This window comes from Bombina bombina, chromosome 2, assembly GCF_027579735.1.
Source record: "Bombina bombina isolate aBomBom1 chromosome 2, aBomBom1.pri, whole genome shotgun sequence".
Lineage (NCBI taxonomy): Eukaryota > Metazoa > Chordata > Amphibia > Anura > Bombinatoridae > Bombina > Bombina bombina.
The window spans coordinates 155,676,583-155,698,916 of record NC_069500.1 but is presented as its reverse complement, the minus strand read 5'-3'; the positions used below and the strand labels follow the sequence as shown (position 1 = coordinate 155,698,916).

General features: G+C 39.9%; 1 protein-coding gene across 1 annotated transcript in view; it reads left to right on the top strand.

Moving 5' to 3' along the window:
- The window catches only part of DEPDC1B (DEP domain containing 1B), a 238,206-nt gene that overhangs the window by 184,280 nt on the left and 31,592 nt on the right, over positions 1-22,334 (top strand). The window contains exon 9 of the mRNA XM_053701300.1: positions 16,258-16,434. Within this exon, the coding sequence (XP_053557275.1) occupies positions 16,258-16,434 (177 nt within the window). The remainder of the gene's footprint in view (positions 1-16,257; positions 16,435-22,334) is intronic.

Genomic DNA, 22,334 nt, shown 5'->3' with positions numbered 1-22,334 from the left:
GTGACTATAAGGACTATTCTTCCTTTTGTTCAGCAAGGGCATTATATGTCCACAATAGACTTACAGGATGCATATCTTCATATTCCGATTCATCCAGATCATTTTCAGTTTCTGAGATTCTCTTTTCTAGACAAGCATTACCAATTTGTCGCTCCTCCATCTTCAAAAGTTCTCGGTGCCCTACTCTCTGTAATCGGAGAATGGGGTATTGCGGTGTTTCTTTATTTGGACGATATCTTGGTACTAGCTCAGTCTTTAAATTCTGCAGAATCTCACACGAATCAACTAGTGTTCCTTCAAAGACATGGTTAGAGGATCAATTAACCAAAAAGTTATTTGATTCCTCAGACAAGGGTCACCTTTTTAGGTTTCAATGACTCTGTCTCTAACAGAAACGAGAAGATTAAGATTGGTTTCAGCTTGTTGGATTCTTCAGTCTCAATCATTCCTTTCAGTAGCTATGTGTATGGAAGTTTTAGGTCTCATGACTGCAGCATCGGATCCCCTTTGCTCGTTTTCACATGAGACCTCTCCAGCTTTGTATGCTGAACCAGTGGTGCAGGGATTATACAAAGTTATCACAATTAATGTTCTTAAATCCCAATGTTAGACTATCTCTGACTTGGTGGTTAGATCACCATCGTATAGTACTAGGGGCCTCTTTTGTTTGTCCAACCTGGACTGTGATCACAACAGATAGAAGTCTTTCAGGTTGGGGAGCTGTCTGGGGATCTCGGACAGCACAAGGGGTTTGGAAATCTCAAGAGGCGAGATTACCAATCAATATTTTGGAACTCCGTGCGATTTTCAGGGCACTTCAGGTTTGGCCTCTGTTGAAGAGAAAACCATTCATTTATTTTCAGACAGACAATATCGCAACTGTGGCATATGTCAATCATAAGGGGACTCACAGTCCTCAAGTTATGAAAGAAGTATCTTGGATACTTGCTTGGGCGGAATCCAGCTCCTGTCTAATTTCTGCGGTTCATATCCCAGGTATAGACAATTGGGAAGCGGATTATCTCAGCCGTCAGACTTTACATCCGGGGGAGTGGTCCCTCCATCCGGATGTGTTTTCTCAGATTGTTCAGATGAGGGGTCTTCCAGAAATAGAACTGATTGCTTCTCATCTAAACAAGAAACTTCCCAGGTACCTGTCCAGGTTTAGGGATTCTCAGGCGGAAGCAGTGGATGCGTTGACAGTTCCTTGGTGTTACCAACCTGCTTATATTTTCCCGCCTCTAGTTCTTCTTCCAAGAGTGATCTCCAAAATCATCATGGAACAATTGTTTGTGTTGCTAGTTGCTCCAGCATGGCCTCACAGGTTTTGGTATGCGGAACTTGTTCGAATGTCCAGTTGCCAACCTTGGACACTTCAATTAAGGCTAGACCTTCTATCTCAAGGTCCGTTTTTCCATCAGGATCTCAAATCATTAAATTTGAAGGTATGGAAATTGAACACTTAGTGCTTAGTCATAGAGGTTTCTCTGACCCAGTGATTAATACTATGTTACAGACTCGTAAATCTGTTTCTAGGAAAATTTATTATCGAGTTTGGAAAACTTATTTCATGGTGTTCTCATAAATTCTCTTGCAATTCTTTTAGAATTCCTAGAATTTTACAGTTTTTTTCAGGATGGTTTGGATAAGGGTTTGTCTGCACGTTCCTTGAAGGGCCAAATCTCTGCTCTTTCTGTTTTATTTCACAGAAAGATTGCTAAGTTTCCTGATATTCACTTTTTTGTACAGGCTTTGGTCCGTATCAAGCCTGTCATTAAATCAATCTCTCCTCCTCCTTGGAGTCTTTATTTGGTTTTAAAGGCTTTACAGGCTCCTCCGTTTGAGCCTATGCATTCTTTGGACATTAAACTACTTTCTTGGAAAGTGTTGTTCCTTTTCGCCATCTCTTCTGCTAGAAGAGTTTCTGAATTATCTGCTCTTTCTTGTAAATCTCCTTTTCTGATTTTTTTTTCCATCAGGATAAGGTCGGTTTTGCGGACTTCATTTAAACTCTTACCTAAGGTTGTGATTTCTAACAACATTAATAGAGAAATTGTTGTCCCTTCTTTGTGTCCTAATCCTAACACTTATTTGGAGAGAGCCTTACATTCTTTGAATGTGGTAAGAGCTTTGAAATATTATGTCAAAGCTACTAAAGATTTCAGGAGGACTTCTAGTCTATTTGTTATATTTTCTGGTTCTAGGAAAGGTCAGAAGGCTTCTGCCGTTTCCTTGACATCTTGGTTAAAGCTTTTGATTCATCAAGATTATTTGAAGTCGGGTCAAGCCCCGCCTCAGAGAGTTACAGCTCATTCTAGATCAGTCTCTACTTCTTGGGCTTTTAAGAATGAAGCTTCAGTTGATCAGATTTGCAAAGCAGCAACTTTTTCCATACATTTACTAAATTCTACCGTTTTGATGTATTTGCTTCTTCGGAAGCAGTTTTCTTTTGCAAGATGTACCGAGTCCACGGTTTCATCCTTACTTGTGGGATATTATCCTTCCCAACAGGAAGTGGCAAAGAGAGCACCCACAGCAGAGCTGTCTATATAGCTCCCCCCTTAACTTCACCCCCCCCCAGTCATTCTCTTTGCCGGCTCTAAGCACGTTTTTATTTTTCTTCAAGCAAGAGTTTGTTATTTTTAAATGGTACCGGTGTTGTACTATTTACTCTCAGGCAGCAGATGGATGAAGACTTCTGCCTGGAGGATGATGATCTTAGCATTTGTAACTAAGGTCCACTGCTGTTTCCACAAAAGCTGAGGAGTACAGGAAAACTTCAGTGTGAGGAACGGTTTCATGCTATGCAGCAATGAGGTATGTTCAGTCATATATTTTCTGGAGAGACTGTGATATTTCAGAAAGACTGACATTATACCCAGGAGGGTAAGGGTAAGCAGTAATCCTAGAGCTAAAATGAAGGGCATTACTTAGCTTGCTTATGGGGCCAATTACATTTATAGTTGACACTGAATGTAAAATGTTTGTGTGCAAACGTTTTTTGGATGGGAGTGCTTTAACGTTTTTTTGTGGGCAATAAACGTTTTGGGCAACTTTATTGGGACACACATGGCTTATTTTTAGGGTCTTGGAACCCACATGGCTAGTTATAACCGCTCTGGTGTGGTTCTTTAAGGCTCAGGGAACATCGGGTGAGATGGGCGGGGCCTATTTTCGCGCCTCAGATGCGCAGTTAGTTTTATCAGCAAGCTCTAACTCCTGAGGGCCCTGGTGTATGTTTTGGGCCAAATCGAAGCTTTTAACCCAACATTTTCGATCCCTGAGGGCAGGCAGGGCCACAGCAGGGCTGTGGCAAGGTGCTGAGGTTTTTTTTTTCTGGATCTGGGCCTATTTTCGATCCGGTTTGGACATTAAGGGGTTAATTGTTTAAAAAAAAATTGTGGTGCAATCTTAACTACCTATAGTGGGTCTACATACAAAATTTTGACAAATTTGGTGCATGTTTAGGCTGTTTTGCAGAACGTGTATACTTTTTTTCTCTTAAAGGCACAGTACCGTTTTTCTCTTGTAAAGGTGTATCCAGTCCACAGGTTCATCCATTACTTGTGGGATATTCTCCTTCCCAACAGGAAGCTGCAAGAGGAAACCCACAGCAGAGCTGTCTATATAGCTCCTCCCCTAACTGCCACCCCCAGTCATTCTCTTGCAGCTCTCGACAAGAAAGGAAGTATCAAGAGATATGTGGTGAATTAGTGTAGTTTTTTACCTTCAATCAAAAATTTGTTATTTTTAAACGGTACCGGCGTTGTACTGTTTTTTACTCTCAGGCAGAAATTGGAAGAAGAATTCTGCCTGGAGGTTTGATGATCTTAGCGGTTTGTAACTAAGGTCCATTGCTGTTCTCACACATAACTGAAGAGTATGGAAAGAAAACTTCAGTTGGGGGACGGTCTGCAGATTGCCTGCTTTGAGGTATGTTCAGTATATTTTTTTCTAGAGAGATAAGGTCTAGAAAATGCTGACAGTGCCTGGTATATTTGAGGTAAGCCTGATAAGTGATTTAACAGCAACTGAGATCATGCTTGCAAAAAAGGGCAATATTCATGTTACTACTCATATTACTTAGTGTAAAAACGTTTGCATGTTTTATAGTAAAAACTTTTTTTCTCTTAGGGTGATAAATCTTTATTTCTCTTGTAAGGTGTATCCAGTCCACGGATCATTCATTACTTGTGGGATATTCTCATTCCCAACAGGAAGTTGCAAGAGGACACCCACAGCAGAGCTGCCATATAACTCCTCCCCTAACTGCCATATCCAGTCATTCGCTTGCAACTCTCAACACGCATGGAGGTAGTAAGAGAGAGTGGTGAAATATAGTTAGTTTTTTATCTTCAATCAAAGGTTTGTTATTTTAAATGGTTACCGGAGTTGTACTATTTTATCCCAGGCAGTAAATAGAAGAAGAATCTGCCTGAGTTTTCTATGATCTTAGCAGGTTGTAACTAAGATCCATTGCTGTTCTCACATATATCTGAGGAGAGAGGTAACTTAAGCGGGAGAATGGCGTGCAGGTTACTCTGCTATGAGGTATGTGCAGTTACAATTTTTTCTAGAAATGGAAAATGCTAGAAAATGCTGCTGATACCGGGTTAATGTAAGTTAAGCCTGAATACAGTGATTTAATAGCGACTGGTATCATGCTTACTCTCAGGGGTAATACCCTTATAAAATTGCAATATAAAATGTTTGCTGGCATGTTTAATCGTTTTTATATATTCTTTGGTGATAAAACTTTATTGGGGCCTATTTTTTTCCACATGGCTGGCTTAAATTTTGCCTAGAAACAGTTTCCTGAGGCTTTCCACTGTTGTAGTATAAAAGTTACAGTTGTTGCAGTTAAAATTACAAACTGTGACATCCAGCTTCCCTCAGGAGTCCCCTGTATACTATAGGACATCTCTAAAGGGCTCAAAGGCTTTCCAAAGTCGTTTATTGGGGAAGGTAGGGCCACAGCAGGCTGTGGCAGTTTGTTGTGTCTGTTAAAAAACGTCTCTATCGTTTTTTTGATCCGTTTTTTTGATCCGTTTTTTGAATTAAGGGGTTAATCATCCATTTGCAAGTGGGTGCAATGCTCTGTTAACTTATTACATACACTGTAAAAATTTCGTTTGATTTACTGCCTTTTTTCACTGTTTTTCAAATTTTGACAAAATTTGTTTCTCTTAAAGGCACAGTACCATTTTTTATATTTGCTTGTTAACTTGATTTAAAGTGTTTTCCAAGCTTGCTAGTCTCATTGCTAGTCTGTACAAATATGTCTGACATAGAGGAAACTCCTTGTTCATTATGTTTAAAAGCCATGGTGGAACCCCCTCTTAGAATGTGTACCAAATGTACTGATTTCACTTTAAGCAATAAAGATCATATTCTGTCTTTAAAAAAATTTATCACCAGAGGAATCTGACGAGGGGGAAGTTATGCCGACTAACTCTCCCCACGTGTCAGATCCTTTGACTCCCGCTCAAGGGACTCACGCTCAAATGGCGCCAAATACATCTAGGGCGCCCATAGCGATTACTTTACAAGACATGGCGGCAGTCATGGATAATACACTGTCAGCGGTATTAACCAGACTACCTGAATTTAGAGGTAAGCGAGATAGCTCTGGGGCTAGACGAAATGCAGAGCATACTGACGCTTTAAGAACCATGTCTGATACTGCCTCACAATATGCAGAAGCTGAGGAAGGAGAGCTTCAGTCTGTGGGTGATGTTTCTGACTCAGGAAAGATGATGCAACCTGATTCTGATATTTCTACATTTAAATTTAAGCTTGAACACCTCCGCGTGTTTCTCAGGGAGGTTTTAGCTGCTCTGAATGACTGTGATACAATTGCAGTGCCAGAGAAATTGTGTAGACTGGATAAATACTATGCAGTGCCGGTGTGTACTGATGTTTTTCCAATACCTAAAAGGTTTACAGAAATTATTAATAAGGAATGGTATAGACCAGGTGTGACGTTCTCTTCCCCTCCTATTTTTAGAAAAATGTTTCCAATAGACGCCACCACACGGGATTTATGACAGACAGTTCCTAAGGTGGAGGGAGCCGTTTCTACTTTAGCAAAGCGTACTACTATCCCTGTCGAGGACAGTTGTGCTTTTTTAGATCCAATGGATAAAAAATTAGAAGGTTACCTTAAGAAAATGTTTATTCAATAAGGTTTTATCCTACAGCCCCTTGCATGCATTGCTCCTGTCACTGCTGCTGCAGCGTTCTGGTTTGAGTCTCTGGAAGAGGCTTTACAGGTAGCGACTCCATTGGATGAAATACTTGACAAGCTTAGAGCACTTAAGCTAGCCAATTCCTTTGTTTTCTGATGCCATTGTTCATTTGACTAAACTAACGGCTAAGAATTCTGGTTTTGCTATACAGGCGCGCAGGGCGCTATAGCTTAAATCATGGTCAGCTGACGTGACTTCAAAATCTAAGCTGCTTAACGTTCCCTTCAAGGGGCAGACCCTATTCAGGCCTGGTTTGAAGGAGATAATTGCTGATATCACTGGAGGAAAAGGTCATGCCCTTCCTCAGGACAGGTCCAAATCAAGGGCCAAACAGTCTAATTTTCGTGCCTTTTGAAACTTCAAGGCAAGTGCGGCATCAACTTCCTCTAATGCAAACAAGAGGGAACTTTTGCTCAGTCCAAGACGGTCTGGAGACCAAACCAGACCTGGGACAAAGGTAAGCAGGCCAAAAAGCCTGCTGCTGCCTCTATGACAGCATGAAGGAACAGCCCCCTATCCGGTAACGGATCTAGTAGGGGGCAGACTTTCGCTCTTCGCCCAGGCTTGGGCAAGAGATGTCCAGGATCCCTGGGTGTTGGAAATTATATCCCAGGGATATCTTCTGGACTTCAAAGCTTTCCCCCCAAAAGGGAGATTTCACCTTTCACAATTATCTGCAAACCAGATAAAGAGAGAGGCATTCTTACACTGTGTACGAGACCTCCTAGTTATGGGAGTGATCCATCCAGTTCCAAAGGAGGAAAAGGGACAGGGTTTTTACTCAAATCTGTTTGTGGTTCCCAAAAAAGAGGGAACCTTCAGACCAATTTTGGATCTAAAGATCTTAAACAAATTCCTCAGAGTTCCATCATTCAAGATGGAAACTATTCTTACCATCCTACCTATGATCCAGGAGGGTCAATATATGACTACAGTGGATTTAAAGGATGCTTATCTTCACATTCCGATAACAACGATCATCATCGGTTTCTCAGGTTTGCCTTTCTAGACGGGCATTGCCAGTTTGTAGCTCTTCCCTTTGGATTAGCTACAGCCCCAAGAATCTTTACGAAGATTCTAGGGTCGCTTCTGGCGGTCCTAAGGCTGCGGGGCATAGCAGTGGCCCCTTATTTAGACGACATCCTGATACAGGCGTCAAACTTCCAAATTGCCAAGTCTCATATGGACGTAGTACTGGCATTTCTGAGATCGTATGGGTGGAAAGTTAACGAGGAAAAGAGTTCTCTATCCCCACTCACAAGAGATTCCTTCCTAGGGACTCTGATAGATTCTGTAGAAATGAAAATTTACCTGACGGAGACCAGGTTATGAAAGCTTCTAAATTCCTGCCGTGTTCTTCATTCCATTCCGCGCCCTTCGGTGGCTCAGTGCATTTAAGTAATCGGCTTAATGGTAGCGGCAATGGACATAGTGCCGTTTGCACGCCTACATCTCAGACCGCTGCAACTATGCATGCTCAGTCTGTGGAACGGGGATTACACAGATTTGTCCCCTCTACTAAATCTGGATCAAGAGACCAGGGATTCTCTTCTCTGGTGGCTATCTCGGGTCCATCTGTCCAAAGGTATGACCTTTCGCAGGCCAGATTGGACAATTGTAACAACAGATGCCAGCCTTCTAGGTTGGGGTGCAGTCTGGAACTCCCTGAAGGCTCAGGGATCGTGGACTCAGGAGGAGACACTCCTTCCAATAAATATTCTAGAAGAGCGATATTCAATGCTCTTCAGGCTTGGCCTCAGTTTGCAACTCTGAGGTACATCAGATTTCAGTCGGACAACATCACAACTGTGGCTTACATCAACTATCAAGGGGGAACAAGAACAATTTTTCATTAAAGATAACAAGAGAACCAAGACAAATTAATAATAGGAGTAAATTAGAAAGTTGTTTAAAATTGCATGCTCTATCTGAATAACGAAAGAAAACATTTGGGTTCAGTGTCCCTTTAAGTGAATGTTAGAGGCACTGGAAATCAGGAAATTGCCCATGCTCAAGAGGCAGAATGCAACTTAAGTTCTCAGCATGTCTGTTTATTTTAAAAGAAAACAAGTAAGTTGTTTGCTGGGTTTTTTTAACACAGCCAGATTCTTTTTATGTTCACTTTTTCACTTTTTTTTAAATAAAGGAGCACTTTTTCATATCTCTTTTAAGGCTGTTAAATCAATTATTAAAGGGATATTCCAGTCAAAATGTAACTGCACATAGATAAATTACATATTTGAATAGAAACATATTTGCAATATACATGTATTGGCAAAAATGCTTCTAGTAAGAGTTATTACTGCTTTAGTGTTAAAAATGTTCAGTGCATGTGAAGCATAACTAGATATTCTCAGTGCACCAGCATTTTAAATAATGCAGCTGCTCAGAATGCCAGTGGGGCTTGTATCATGCCAGCAATTAAGAAATTAATTACAAGATGGTACAAGCACCTTAGGCTCTCTGAGCAAGTGCTGTGCTTGTAATGCTGGTGCACAGTGCATACTTAAATACACATTTGAAACCGCTATATCTTTTATAAGAAGCATTTTGCTAATACATGTATATTACAAAAATGCTTCTATACAAAACTGAAATGCACTCATGTGGATTCCAATTTTGGCTGGAATGTCCCTTTAAGAGATCAAGCACATATTTTATTTTGCTGATATTAGAGGACCAATAAATACAATAGAATTGTATAATCCGTAAATACCTAATCCTATATAATAAACGGTAAAGTATGTTTGTCAGATGCAGTCATGCGCAGTAGAGACTGCACAGGACAAACATACCTGGCCGTTTTGGATCCTCACAGCAGAGAGCACAGAGCAAGGCTAAAGCGACGTGATGGCGGCGTGGCCGGTCGTGACGAGGGGCATGGCTTGGTGGAGTGCCGGGAAGGAGTTTGGCCAGGTGGGCTGCAACGATGGGGGCGTGGCCTGAGACGGGCCGTGAGCGAGAGGGCAAAATGTTTGAAAGAGAGAGCCAGAGAGAGCAAGAGAGGGGGGAAAGAGCAAAAGAGGGGGGAGAGAGCCAAAGAGAGGGGGGCGAGAGAGAGCGAGGGGTGGGACCGCTGTACTGCAAAAAATGACCCGTGTACACGGGCTTTAGTACTAGTAAAGATATAATGCAATAGCACTTTTGAATTTCAAATGAGTAGTTTATTTCTGGAAAATGTCAGTTAATTAAATTTTTCCACCCATTATATCATGTGATAGTCATTAGCCAATCACCAAACACACATATATGTATATACAATGCACTCTGGCACATGCTCAGTAGGAGCTTGTGTATTAAAGGGACATTATACACTAGATTTTTCTTTGCATAAATGTTTTGTAGATGATCCATTTATATAGCCAATACAGTTTAAAAAAAAAAAAAAAAAAAAAGTTATAGTTTTGCTTATTTTTAAATAACATTGCTCTGATTTTCAGACTCCTAACCAAGCCCCAAAGTTTTAGGAGAATACTGCTGTATCCCTCCAGCTTGCTCCTGTTTGTGTAAAGAGTCTTTTCATATGCAGAGGAAGGGGGAGGGGGGTCTATTTCCCACTTGCAGTGGGTGTTCCAGCTACCTTTTTAACAGAGCTAAACTGGGAGCTTCTAAGTAAGTTTTTAAACGGTTTTATACTGGATTTTAAGATCAGAATCTGTGCATATTCTTCTTTATAGTAGTGTCTATTACATGCAGTTATATAACAATTGGTGTATACTGTCCCTTTTAAAGTTTAAATGTAAAAATATTATGCACATTTTGATAATGGGATTAAATTGGTTTTGTTTGTTTGTTTTTAAAATGCATTGTCTATCTCAATCATGAAAGTTTAATTTTGACTTAAGTGCCCCTTTTAATAAAATAACTATACTCAGTTTATAGAGAAGCTGGAAATATGTATTGAATTATCTACATATACATTTGCAAACAGATTTTGAATCCATTTCTTTAAATCGGATTCTACTGTTGAGTATTTAGTGAGAGATTGTTCTATAAGAACTTTGTGATAAAATGCTATAAGGCCATAATTTAAGTAAGAACTTGTTTCTTTCATGTAATTAGCAAGAGTCCATGAGCTAGTGACGTATGGGATATACATTCCTACCAGGAGGGGCAAAGTTTCCCAAACCTCAAAATGCCTACAAATACACCCCTCACCACACCCACAAATCAGTTTTACGAACTTTGCCTCCTATGGAGGTGGTGAAGTAAGTTTGTGCTAGATTCTACGTTGATATGCGCTCCGCAGCAGGTTGGAGCCCGGTTTTCCTCTCAGCGTGCAGTGAATGTCAGAGGGATGTGAGGAGAGTATTGCCTATTTGAATTCAATGATCTCCTTCTACGGGGTCTATTTCATAGGTTCTCTGTTATCGGTCGTAGAGATTCATCTCTTACCTCCCTTTTCAGATCGACGATATACTCTTATATATATATACCATTACCTCTGCTGATTTTCGTTTCAGTACTGGTTTGGCTTTCTACAACATGTAGATGAGTGTCCTGGGGTAAGTAAGTCTTATTTTCTGTGACACTCTAAGCTATGGTTGGGCACTTTTTTATAAAGTTCTAAATATATGTATTCAAACATTTATTTGCCTTGACTCAGGATGTTCAACATTCCTTATTTTCAGACAGTCAGTTTCATATTTGGGATAATGCATTTGAATAAAAAAAAAAAAAATTCTTACCTTAAAAATTTGACTTTTCCCTGTGGGCTGTTAGGCTCGCGGGGGCTGAAAATGCTTCATTTTATTGCGTCATTCTTGGCACAGACTTTTTTGGCGCAAATTTATTTTTCAGTTTCCGGCGTCATACGTGTCGCCGGAAGTTGCGTCATTTTTGACGTTCTTTTGCGCCAAAAATGTCGGCGTTCCGGATGTGGCGTCATTTTTGGCGCCAAAAGCATTTAGGCGCCAAATAATGTGGGCGTCTTATTTGGCGCTAAAAAAATATGGGCGTCACTTTTGTCTCCACATTATTTAAGTCTCATTTTTTATTGCTTCTGGTTGCTAGAAGCTGTTCACTGGCATTTTTTCCCATTCCTGAAACTGTCATTTAAGGAATTTGATCAATTTTGCTTTATATGTTGTTTTTTCTATTACATATTGCAAGATGTCCCATGTTGAAGCTGAGTCAGAAGATACTTCTGGAAAATCGCTGCCTGGTGCTGGAGCTACCAAAGCTAAGTGTATCTGCTGTAAACTTTTGGTAGCTGTTCCTCCATCTGTTGTTTGTATTGAATGTCATGACAAACTTGTTAATGCAGATAATATTTCCTTTAGTAAAGTTACATTACCTGTTGCTGTTCCATCAACATCTAATACTCAGAGTGTTCCTGATAACATAAGAGATTTTGTTTCTAAATCCATTAAGAAGGCTATGTCTGTTATTCCTCCTTCTAGTAAACGTAAAAAGTCTTTTAAAACTTCTCATTTTTCAGATGAATTTTTAAATGAACATCATCATTCTGATAATGGCTCTTCTGGTTCAGAGGATTCTGTCTCAGAGGTTGATGCTGATAAATCTTCATATTTATTTAAAATGGAATTTATTCGTTCTTTACTTAAAGAAGTTCTAATTGCATTAGAAATTGAGGATTCTGGTCCTCTTGATACTAAATCTAAACGTTTAGATAAGGTTTTTAAATCTCCTGTAGTTATTCCAGAAGTTTTTCCTGTTCCTGGTGCTATTTCTGAAGTAATTTCCAGGGAATGGAATAATTTGGGTAATTCATTTACTCCTTCTAAACGTTTTAAGCAATTATATCCTGTGCCATCTGACAGATTAGAATTTTGGGACAAAATCCCTAAGGTTGATGGGGCTGTCTCTACTCTTGCTAAGCGTACTACCATTCCTACGGCAGATGGTACTTCCTTTAAGGATCCTTTAGATAGGAAAATTGAATCCGTTCTAAGAAAAGCTTACTTGTGTTCAGGTAATCTTCTTAGACCTGCTATATCTTTGGTGGATGTTGCTGTAGCTTCAACTTTTTGGTTGGAAGCTTTAGCGCAACAAGTAACAGATCATAATTCTCATAGCATTATTATTCTTCTTCAACATGCTAATAATTTTATTTGTGATGCCATCTTTGATATCATTAGAGTTGATGTCAGGTATATGTCTCTAGCTATTTTAGCTAGAAGAGCTTTATGGCTTAAAACTTGGAATGCTGATATGTCTTCTAAGTCTACTCTGCTTTCCCTTTCTTTCCAGGGTAATAAATTATTTGGTTCTCAGTTGGATTCTATTATCTCAACTGTTACTGGAGGGAAAGGAACTTTTTTACCACAGGATAAAAAATCTAAAGGTAAATTTAGGTCTAATAATCGTTTTCGTTCCTTTCGTCACAACAAGGAACAAAAGCCTGATCCTTCATCCTCAGGAGCGTTATCAGTTTGGAAACCATCTCCAGTCTGGAATAAATCCAAGCCTTTTATAAAATCAAAGCCAGCTCCTAAGTCCACATGAAGGTGCGGCCCTCATTCCAGCTCAGCTGGTAGGGGGCAGATTACGTTTTTTCAAAGGAATTTGGATTAATTCCGTTCACAATCTTTGGATTCAGAATATTGTTTCAGAAGGGTACAGAATTGGCTTCAAGATAAGGCCTCCTGCAAAGAGATTTTTTCTTTCCCGTGTCCCAGTAAATCCAGCGAAGGCTCAAGCATTTCTGAAATGTGTTTCAGATCTAGAGTTGGCTGGAGTAATTATGCCAGTTCCAGTTCTGGAACAGGGGCTGGGGTTTTATTCAAATCTCTTCATTGTACCAAAGAAGGAGAATTCCTTCAGACCAGTTCTGGATCTAAAAATATTGAATCGTTATGTAAGGATACCAACATTCAAAATGGTAACTGTAAGGACTATCCTGCCTTTTGTTCAGCAAGGGCATTATATGTCTACAATAGATTTACAGGATGCATATCTGCATATTCCTATTCATCCAGATCATTATCAGTTTCTGAGATTCTCGTTCCTAGACAAGCATTACCAGTTTGTGGCTCTGCTGTTTGGCCTAGCAACAGCTCCAAGAATTTTTACAAAGGTTCTCGGTGCCCTTCTGTCTGTAATCAGAGAACAGGGTATTGTGGTATTTCCTTATTTGGACGATATCTTGGTACTTGCTCAGTCTTCACATTTAGCAGAATCTCATACGAATCGACTTTTGTTGTTTCTTCAAGATCATGGTTGGAGGATCAATTTACTAAAAGGTTCATTGATTCCTCAGACAAAGGTAACCTTTTTGGGTTTCCAGATAGATTCAGTGTCCATGACTCTATCTTTGACAGACAAGAGACGTCTAAAATTGATATCAGCTTGTCGAAACCTTCAGTCACAATCATTCCCTTCGGTAGCCTTATGCATGGAAATTCTAGGTCTTATGACTGCTGCATCGGACGCGATCCCCTTTGCTCGTTTTCACATGCGACCTCTTCAGCTCTGTATGCTGAACCAGTGGTGCAGGGATTACACAAAGATATCTCAATTAATATCTTTAAAACCGATTGTACGACACTCTCTGACGTGGTGGACAGATCACCATCGTTTAGTTCAGGGGGCTTCTTTTGTTCTTCCGACCTGGACTGTAATCTCAACAGATGCAAGTCTTACAGGTTGGGGAGCTGTGTGGGGGTCTCTGACGGCACAAGGGGTTTGGGAATCTTAGGAGGTGAGATTACCGATCAATATTTTGGAACTCCTTGCAATTTTCAGAGCTCTTCAGTCTTGGCCTCTTGTAAAGAGAGAATCGTTCATTTGTTTTCAGACAGACAATGTCACATCTGTGGCATACATCAATCATCAAGGAGGGACTCACCGCCCTCTGGCTATGAAAGAAGTATCTCGAATTCTGGTTTGGGCGGGATCCAGCTCCTGTCTAATTTCTGCGGTTCATATCCCAGGTATATACAATTGGGAAGCGGATTATCTCCGTCGCCAAACGTTGCATCCAGGCGAATGGTCTCTTCACCCAGAGGTATTTCTTCAGATTGTCCAAATGTGGGGACTTCCAGAAATAGATCTGATGGCCTCTCATCTAAACAAGAAACTTCCCAGGTATCTGTCCAGATCCAGGGATCCTCAAGCGGAATCAGTGGAGGCATTGTCACTTCCTTGGAAGTATCATCCTGCTTATATCTTTCCGCCTCTAGTTCTTCTTCCAAGAGTGATCTCCAAGATTCTGAAGGAATGCTCGTTTGTTCTGCTGGTAGCTCCAGCATGGCCTCACAGGTTTTGGTATGCGGATCTTGTCCGGATGGCCTCTTGCCAACCGTGGACTCTTCCGTTAAGACCAGACCTTCTGTCACAAGGTCCTTTTTTCATCAGGATCTCAAATCCTTAAATTTAAAGGTATGGAGATTGAACGCTTGATTCTTAGTCAAAGAGGTTTCTCTGACTCTGTGATTAATACTATGTTACAGGCTCGTAAATCTGTATCTAGGGAGATATATTATAGAGTCTGGAAGACTTGTATTTCTTGGTGTCTTTCTCATCATTTTTCCTGGCATTCTTTTAGAATTCCGAGAATTTTACAGTTTCTTCAGGATGGTTTGGAGAAAGGTTTGTCTGCAAGTTCCTTGAAAGGACAAATCTCTGCTCTTTCTGTTCTTTTTCACAGAAAGATTGCTAATCTTCCTGATATTCATTGTTTTGTACAAGCTTTGGTTCGTATTAAAACCTGTCATTAAGTCAATTTCTCCTCCTTGGAGTTTGAATTTGGTTCTGGGGGCTCTTCAAGCTCCTCCGTTTGAACCTATGCATTCATTCTGCCAGAAGAGTTTCTGAATTATCTGCTCGCTCTTGTGAGTCTCCTTTTCTGATTTTTCATCAGGATAAGGCGGTGTTGCGAACTTCTTTTGAATTTTTACCTAAGGTTGTGAATTCCAACAACATTAGTAGAGAAATTGTGGTTCCTTCATTATGTCCTAATCCTAAGAATTCTAAGGAGAAATCATTGCATTCTTTGGATGTAGTTAGAGCTTTGAAATATTATGTTGAAGCTACTAAGAATTTCCGAAAGACTTCTAGTCTATTTGTTATCTTTTCTGGTTCTAGGAAAGGTCAGAAGGCCTCTGCCATTTCTTTGGCGTCTTGGTTGAAATCTTTAATTCATCATGCTTATGTCGAGTCGGGTAAAACTCCGCCTCAAAGGATTACAGCTCATTCTACTAGGTCACTTTCTACTTCCTGGGCGTTTAGGAATGAAGCTTCGGTTGATCAGATTTGCAAAGCAGCAACTTGGTCTTCTTTGCATACTTTTACTAAATTCTACCATTTTGATGTGTTTTCTTCTTCTGAAGCTGTTTTTGGTAGAAAAGTACTTCAGGCAGCTGTTTCAGTTTGAATCTTCTGCTTATGTTTTCAGTTTTTTTCATTATAAAATTTAAACTTTATTTTGGGTGTGGATTATTTTTCAGCGGAATTGGCTGTCTTTATTTTATCCCTCCCTCTCTAGTGACTCTTGCGTGGAAAGATCCACATCTTGGGTAGTCATTATCCCATACGTCACTAGCTCATGGACTCTTGCTAATTACATGAAAGAAAACATAATTTATGTAAGAACTTACCTGATAAATTCATTTCTTTCATATTAGCAAGAGTCCATGAGGCCCACCCTTTTTGTGGTGGTTATGATTTTTTTGTATAAAGCACAATTATTCCAATTCCTTATTTTTTATGCTTTCGCACTTTTTTCTTATCACCCCACTGCTTGGCTATTCGTTAAACTGATTTGTGGGTGTGGTGAGGGGTGTATTTGTAGGCATTTTGAGGTTTGGGAAACTTTGCCCCTCCTGGTAGGAATGTATATCCCATACGTCACTAGCTCGTGGACTCTTGGTAATATGAAAGAAATGAATTTATCAGGTAAGTTCTTACATAAATTATGTTTTTTCTAAACCTTATTCTTCTTGGTGTATTAATATTTTATATTTATTTTCTATGTTTTCTTTTTATACTTTTTTCAATTGTAATTTAGCCATTTAATGTATAATTATATTCTTTTCTGTTTTGACAGATGGTGCAGACATTTTCTCGCTGTATTCTTCGTTCAAAGGATGACGTTGATCTGGATGAGCTTTTGTCCACAAAACTAGTGACCTTCATAATGGACAATTATCAAGAAATATTGACTGTTCCTTTATCTTTAAAAAATTCAGTGGAAGAGTTTGTGGCACATCAACGAAGAGTCAAAGTAATGGCTTTGGTATTTTAATATATTGTCATAGGTCTCCGTAAAATATGTTCTGCATAAATGTTGGTCCCATGGTGTGTTAGTTCTACAACTAATGTAGCATTGATTTCTAGATGAAATGCAGCCCAATTAGCTGCAATGTAAATTTTAGATTAAGTTGAACGCAGGCTTTTGGCTCTTAAAGGGACAGTAAACATTGTTAATATTTTTGCATAATTCTGCACTATGTATGTAACCTGTAAAAAATATTGAAATAAAGCAAATTAAAGATTTAACCTTCATCACTGTCCTCTGCTGCGCTGCTGTTTTAAAAAAAAAAAAAAAAAAAAAAAAAAAACACGTTATGGGCTCGCTGTCTAATAGCATGCCCAATAGAGCTGTTGAACCAAATGTATTGAGCTCCAGTGCTGGATAAAGCAGCTGATGTGCTTTTGAGAGAAAAAAAAAACAGCGCAACAGAAGAGGACAGCGATGAAGGATAATGTAAGTGAACTTTTGGGAGGTTGAATCTTTCATTTGCTTTATTTATATTATTACAGGTTATTCTAGGTTAATGTTACAGAACTCAACAAAAGCTTGTCAGATAATTTGTATTAAGAACATTCACCAAAGAGATTTGAATCCTTCTGTAACCACTTCTGACACAGATTTTTGCAGGGTTTTCTGACTTAAACGGCCTCAGCTACTTAAAGGGACAGTATACACTCATTTTCATATAACTGCATGTAATAGACACTACTATAAAGAATAAGATGCACAGATACTGATATAAAAATCCAGTATAAAACTGTTTAAAAACTTACTTAGAAGCTGTCAGTTTAGCTCTGTTGAAAAGGTAGTTGGAATGCCCACTGCAAGTGGGAAATAAGAAACTCCCCCCTCCCCCTTCTTCTGCATATGAAAAGACCCTTTACACAAACAGGAGCAAGCTGGAGAAGGTAGCTGACGGTATTCACATAAAACTTTGGGGCTTGGTTAGGAGTCTGAAAATCAGAGCAATGTTATTTAAAAATAAGCAAAACTATACATTTTTAAAAAAAAAAAACTTTATGGGCTATATAAATAGATCATCTACAAAACATTTATGCAAAGAAAAAATGAGTGTATAATGTCCCTTTAAAACAGATGTTAATGTCTTTTATGTATATATGGCCAAATAATCACTGAATTGCAAAAGATCTGCATACAAAACGTGTTATAAAAGCAGTTACAGTATCTCACAAAAGTGAGTAAACCCCTCACTTTTTTGTAAATATTTTATTATATCTTTTCATGTGACAACACTAAAGAAATGACACTTTGCTACAATGTAAAGTAGTGAGTGTACAGACTGTATAACAGTGTAAATTTGCTGTCCCCTCAAAATAACTCAACACACAGGCATTAATGTCTAAACCATTGGCAACAAAAGTGAGTACACCCCTAAGTGGAAATGTCCAAATTGGGCCCAAAGTGTCAATATTTTGTGTGGCCATCATTATTTTCCAGCACTGCCTTAACCCTCTTGGACATGGAGTTCACCAGAGCTTCACAGGTTGTCACTGGAGTCCTCTTCCACTCCTCCATGACGACCTCATGGAGCTGGTGGATTTTGGAGACTTTGCGCTCCACCACCTTCCGTTTGAGGATGCCCCACAGATGCTCAATAGGGTTTAGGTCTGGAGACATGCTTGGCCAGTTCATCACCTTTACCCTCAGCTTCTTTAGCATGGCAGTGGTCGTCTTGGAGGTGTGTTTGGGGTCATTATCATGTTGGAATACTGCCCTGGGGCTCAGTCTCTGAAGGGAGGAGACCATGCTCTGCTTCAGTATGTCACAGTACATGTTGGCATTCATGGTTCCCTCAATGAACTGTAGCTCCCCAGTGCCGGCAGCACTCATGCAGACCTAGACCATGACACTCGAACCAACATGCTTGACTGTAGCAAACACACTTGTCTTTGTACTTCACACCTGGTTGCCATCACACACGCTTGACACCATATGAACCAAATAAGTTCATCTTGGTCTCATCGGACCACAGGACATGGTTCCAGTAATCCATGTCCTTAATCTGCTTGTCTTCTGCAAACTGTTTGATGGCTTTCTTGTGCATCATCTTTAGTAGAGGCTTCCTTCTGGGACGACAGCCATGCAGACGCAATTTGATGCAGTGTGTGGCGTATGGTCTGAGCACTGACAGGCTTGACCCTCCACCCCTTCAACCTCTGCAGCAATGCTGGCAGCACTCATACATCTATTTCCCAAAAACAACCTCTGGATATGACACTCAGCACGTGCACTCAACTTCTTTGGTTCGACCATAACGAGGCCTATTCTGAGTGGAACCTGTCTTGTGAAACCGATGTATGGTCTTGTCCACCGTGCTGCAGCTCAGTTTCAGGGTCTTGTCTATCTTCTTATAGCCTAGGCCATCTTTATGTAGAGCAACAATTCTTTTTTTCAGATCCTCAGAGTTCTTTGCCATGAGGTGACATGTTGATCTTCCAGTGACCAGTATGAGACAGTGTGAGAGCGATAACACCAAATTTAACACACCCGCTCCCCATTCACACCTGAGACCTTGTAACACTAACGAGTCACATAACACCAGGGAGGGAAAATGGCTAATTGGGCCCAATTTGGACATTTCCACTTAGGGGTGTACTCACTTTTGTTGGCAACAGTTTAGACATTAATGGCTGTGTGTTGAGTTTATTTTGAGGGGACAACAAATTTACACTGTTATACACGCTGTACACTCACTACTACTAAAATGTGAGTGGTGTACTCACTTTTGTGAAATACTGTATGCACAGAAAATTGCAAAACTTCATTACTTGAAGATTTGGAATTTGCATTTGGATCCTTCTTTACATCTGAATACGGAAGTCAGCTGCTCGTGGCATTTGGCTCTTTTCAGAGCTGAAATTTTTCTTGTGAAAATTTAACACACTAAGATCTGCAAATCCAGATTTTAGTGTGTTGCACTATAACAAGAAGAATCCCGTCTCCAAAAAAAGAGCCACGAGCGGCCGACTTCTTCCACATTTGGATCCTTCTTCGCATTCGATCCCTATTGAAGATCCTGTTGTGTTTTTCTAATCTCCCTTCTTGCGGATAATAAGGGCCAGATGGAAATGGCTTTGCACTTTCTAAGCACTCTTCAGTTTCATTTGGTCTAACAGTTTTATAATTTAAAATACTTCCCTTAAGAGCTGCTTACCCCTGTATTGATACAAAATGTGCTCTAGCTTAACATACTATGGGCCAGATTAAGAGTGCTGTTACACTTAAGCGATAAGGGGTTTATCACAGGTGTTTGCTCGTGTCAGAAGTAGTGCACATATTACAAGTTGACTGTGAACTCGTTCACTCAAGTGCAATTGAATTTTAAAACACATCGGGTTATTGCAACCTCAGGGTTCTGTTTAACTGTTACACTTGAATAAATGTCACAAAAAAATTAAAAATACATACAGTACAGTTACTCATAATACTGTCTGAAGAAAATAATTCAAAACAAAATTGCAACAAAAAGTTATAAGGGTTTAAAGATACAAGGTCTCAGGTGTTAGGGCATTAATATAGAGATACTTACATATACATGTCTAAATATGTGTGTACATGTATTTTTGTATCCAATATATATTTAATAATAAAAAGTATATTTCTTTCCTAATATATATATATATATATAGAGTCCAACATCATCAATTACTAGTGGGAATATCACTCCTGGCCAGCAGGAGGAGGCAAAGAGCACCACAGCCAAAGCTGTTAAGTGTCACTCCCCTACTCACAATCCCCAGTCATTGTCTTTGCCTCTGTTAATGGAGGAGGTGAAGTTTGGTGTCTGAAGAAAATTTTAGATTTTTCGCTACAAGCAAGATTTGGGTATTGCTGTAGTCCACGCCAATCTCTTCAGTAGATTAGTGGTGGCTTTAGAGAGCGTTTTCCTAACATGTGCTGCCGTAGTACAGAAAGCCAGAGTAGGTTTGCTCTGTTCTTTTTTACACAGACCTCTGTAAGGAGTTGGCGCTGTCCTCCTGCCGGACGGCTAGAAGTGCAGGTAAGTGCCATTTGTCTTCTGGGACTGGGAGGCTGGCACTGAAGGAGTTAAGTATCAACTCTCTGCACAGAATTGGGACTAGAATCCTGGGTACAGGGTTAGTTATTTGGCAGGGTGCAGGCACAGGTTGTATGTGAGGAAGAGAGAGGTTAATCTCCTTATGAGTAAGAGGTTACTTTATTGCGGTTGCTCTAGTTGCGTTTCACACTAGTGTTGGTGTTTGCAAGTTTTCTTTTTTTAAGACACGATGAGTCCACAGATCATCTTTATTTCTAATGGGATATTCACCTCCTGGTCAGCAGGAGGAGGCAAAGAGCACCACAGCAGAGCTGTTAAATAGCTCCTCCCTTCCCTCCCACCCCAGTCATTCTCTTTGCCTACGTTAGTGATAGGAAGAGGTAAAGTGAGGGGTTAGTTTTAGAGTCTTCAATCAAGAGTTTATTATTTTTAAAGTAGTACAAGATAGTGCTGCTTTGTCCTAGGGTGTAGCCGTAGTCCATATCAGTCTCTTCAGTAGAGCTTTTGTTGTTTTTTGAGCAATGGGAACTTGTGGGACATTATTCTCACTGCGCCTCCCATACTTTTATGCTGCCCTAACCCTGATAGCCTAAGCAAGATTACTTAGGCTTTATCTTTCTCCACAGGGCTATGGGAGGGAGAGGACCTCCTAAACCTGCTAAGCTGCCCTGCTGTCGGACAGAATACAAAGGTAAGTGCTGACTTTTTATTCTGGGTCTGGGATGATCTCAGTAGAAGTGGAGCACTTATTGATCTGGGACTTATCTCCTAAATACTAAAGGAGGGGGTTTTCAGCGACAGCACATTATAAGCAGGCACTGGGGCTGAGGAGAAAAATTAAGTGGTTCTTATATCTGGGGCCTTGTGTTCACTAGGGCTGAGGGAAGATAAACTCTCAGTGGGAAGTGATACGTTGTTTTCATTTAGAGGCTAAGCTGCTGTCCAGCAAGCGGTAGCCCTATCTGCCCCCAGACTTCACATATAGTCAATTTGCTCCCGGTGGTTTATTTGTTTTAACTATCATAATGGCGACTGGGAGTTTAGTATTGTAACGCCCACGATGGGCGGAGCTACATGTGGCGCCAATTTTCGGCTGCGCACTTCTTCTCCACTTCCGAGTTTAGGCAATGGAAGGAGGAGTTTTCTGTTTAGCAATGTACTTAGTGTTTTTTCCCACTTCAGGGGGCCGGACAAAGTATACAGTTACGTTCCGGACCTCTTATGCCTAGAGATGTAGACAGTTAGGAGTCTATTGACATCGTTTTCTAAGGGCTTCATTTTACAAAATAAAGTTTTTTGGGGGTATTTGGAATAAAGTAACGTTTTCAGTTGGGTACCTTAGCAGGGTTTGCTGAGGTGTTGACAGATTGGGCAGTAACTGTGTGCTAAGTTACCTTCCTGCTGCACATAAAGATGAAAAAATTGTGTTTTAAAATTTTAAGAAACAGTAACATTTTTATGTGATAATTTATTTTCTTCTAAAAATTTAAACTGTTTACTTGATTATCTCATCCTGTAGACAGTATGGACCAAGAGGCTCTCTTGTCTTGGACTTGATCTATAATGGTACCTTCAATCCTTTGTTTTCTCATCTATTGTGAGAAAATTATTTTATAAATAAAATAAAAAAAAGTCTATTATCAAGGGTCAAGCTATGCCACAAATTTCTTCCGTAGAGTACCACAAAATTTATAGCCCACATGCAGTGTCCTGTGGTTCCTTTCACTCTCCATTTGGAGTTACCTTGCATTTCAAACATTGTCTTTTTTTTCCCACACTGTAGGAAAAGTGCAAGAGGATATATTTTCAATCAGTTATGTGTGATTGATTT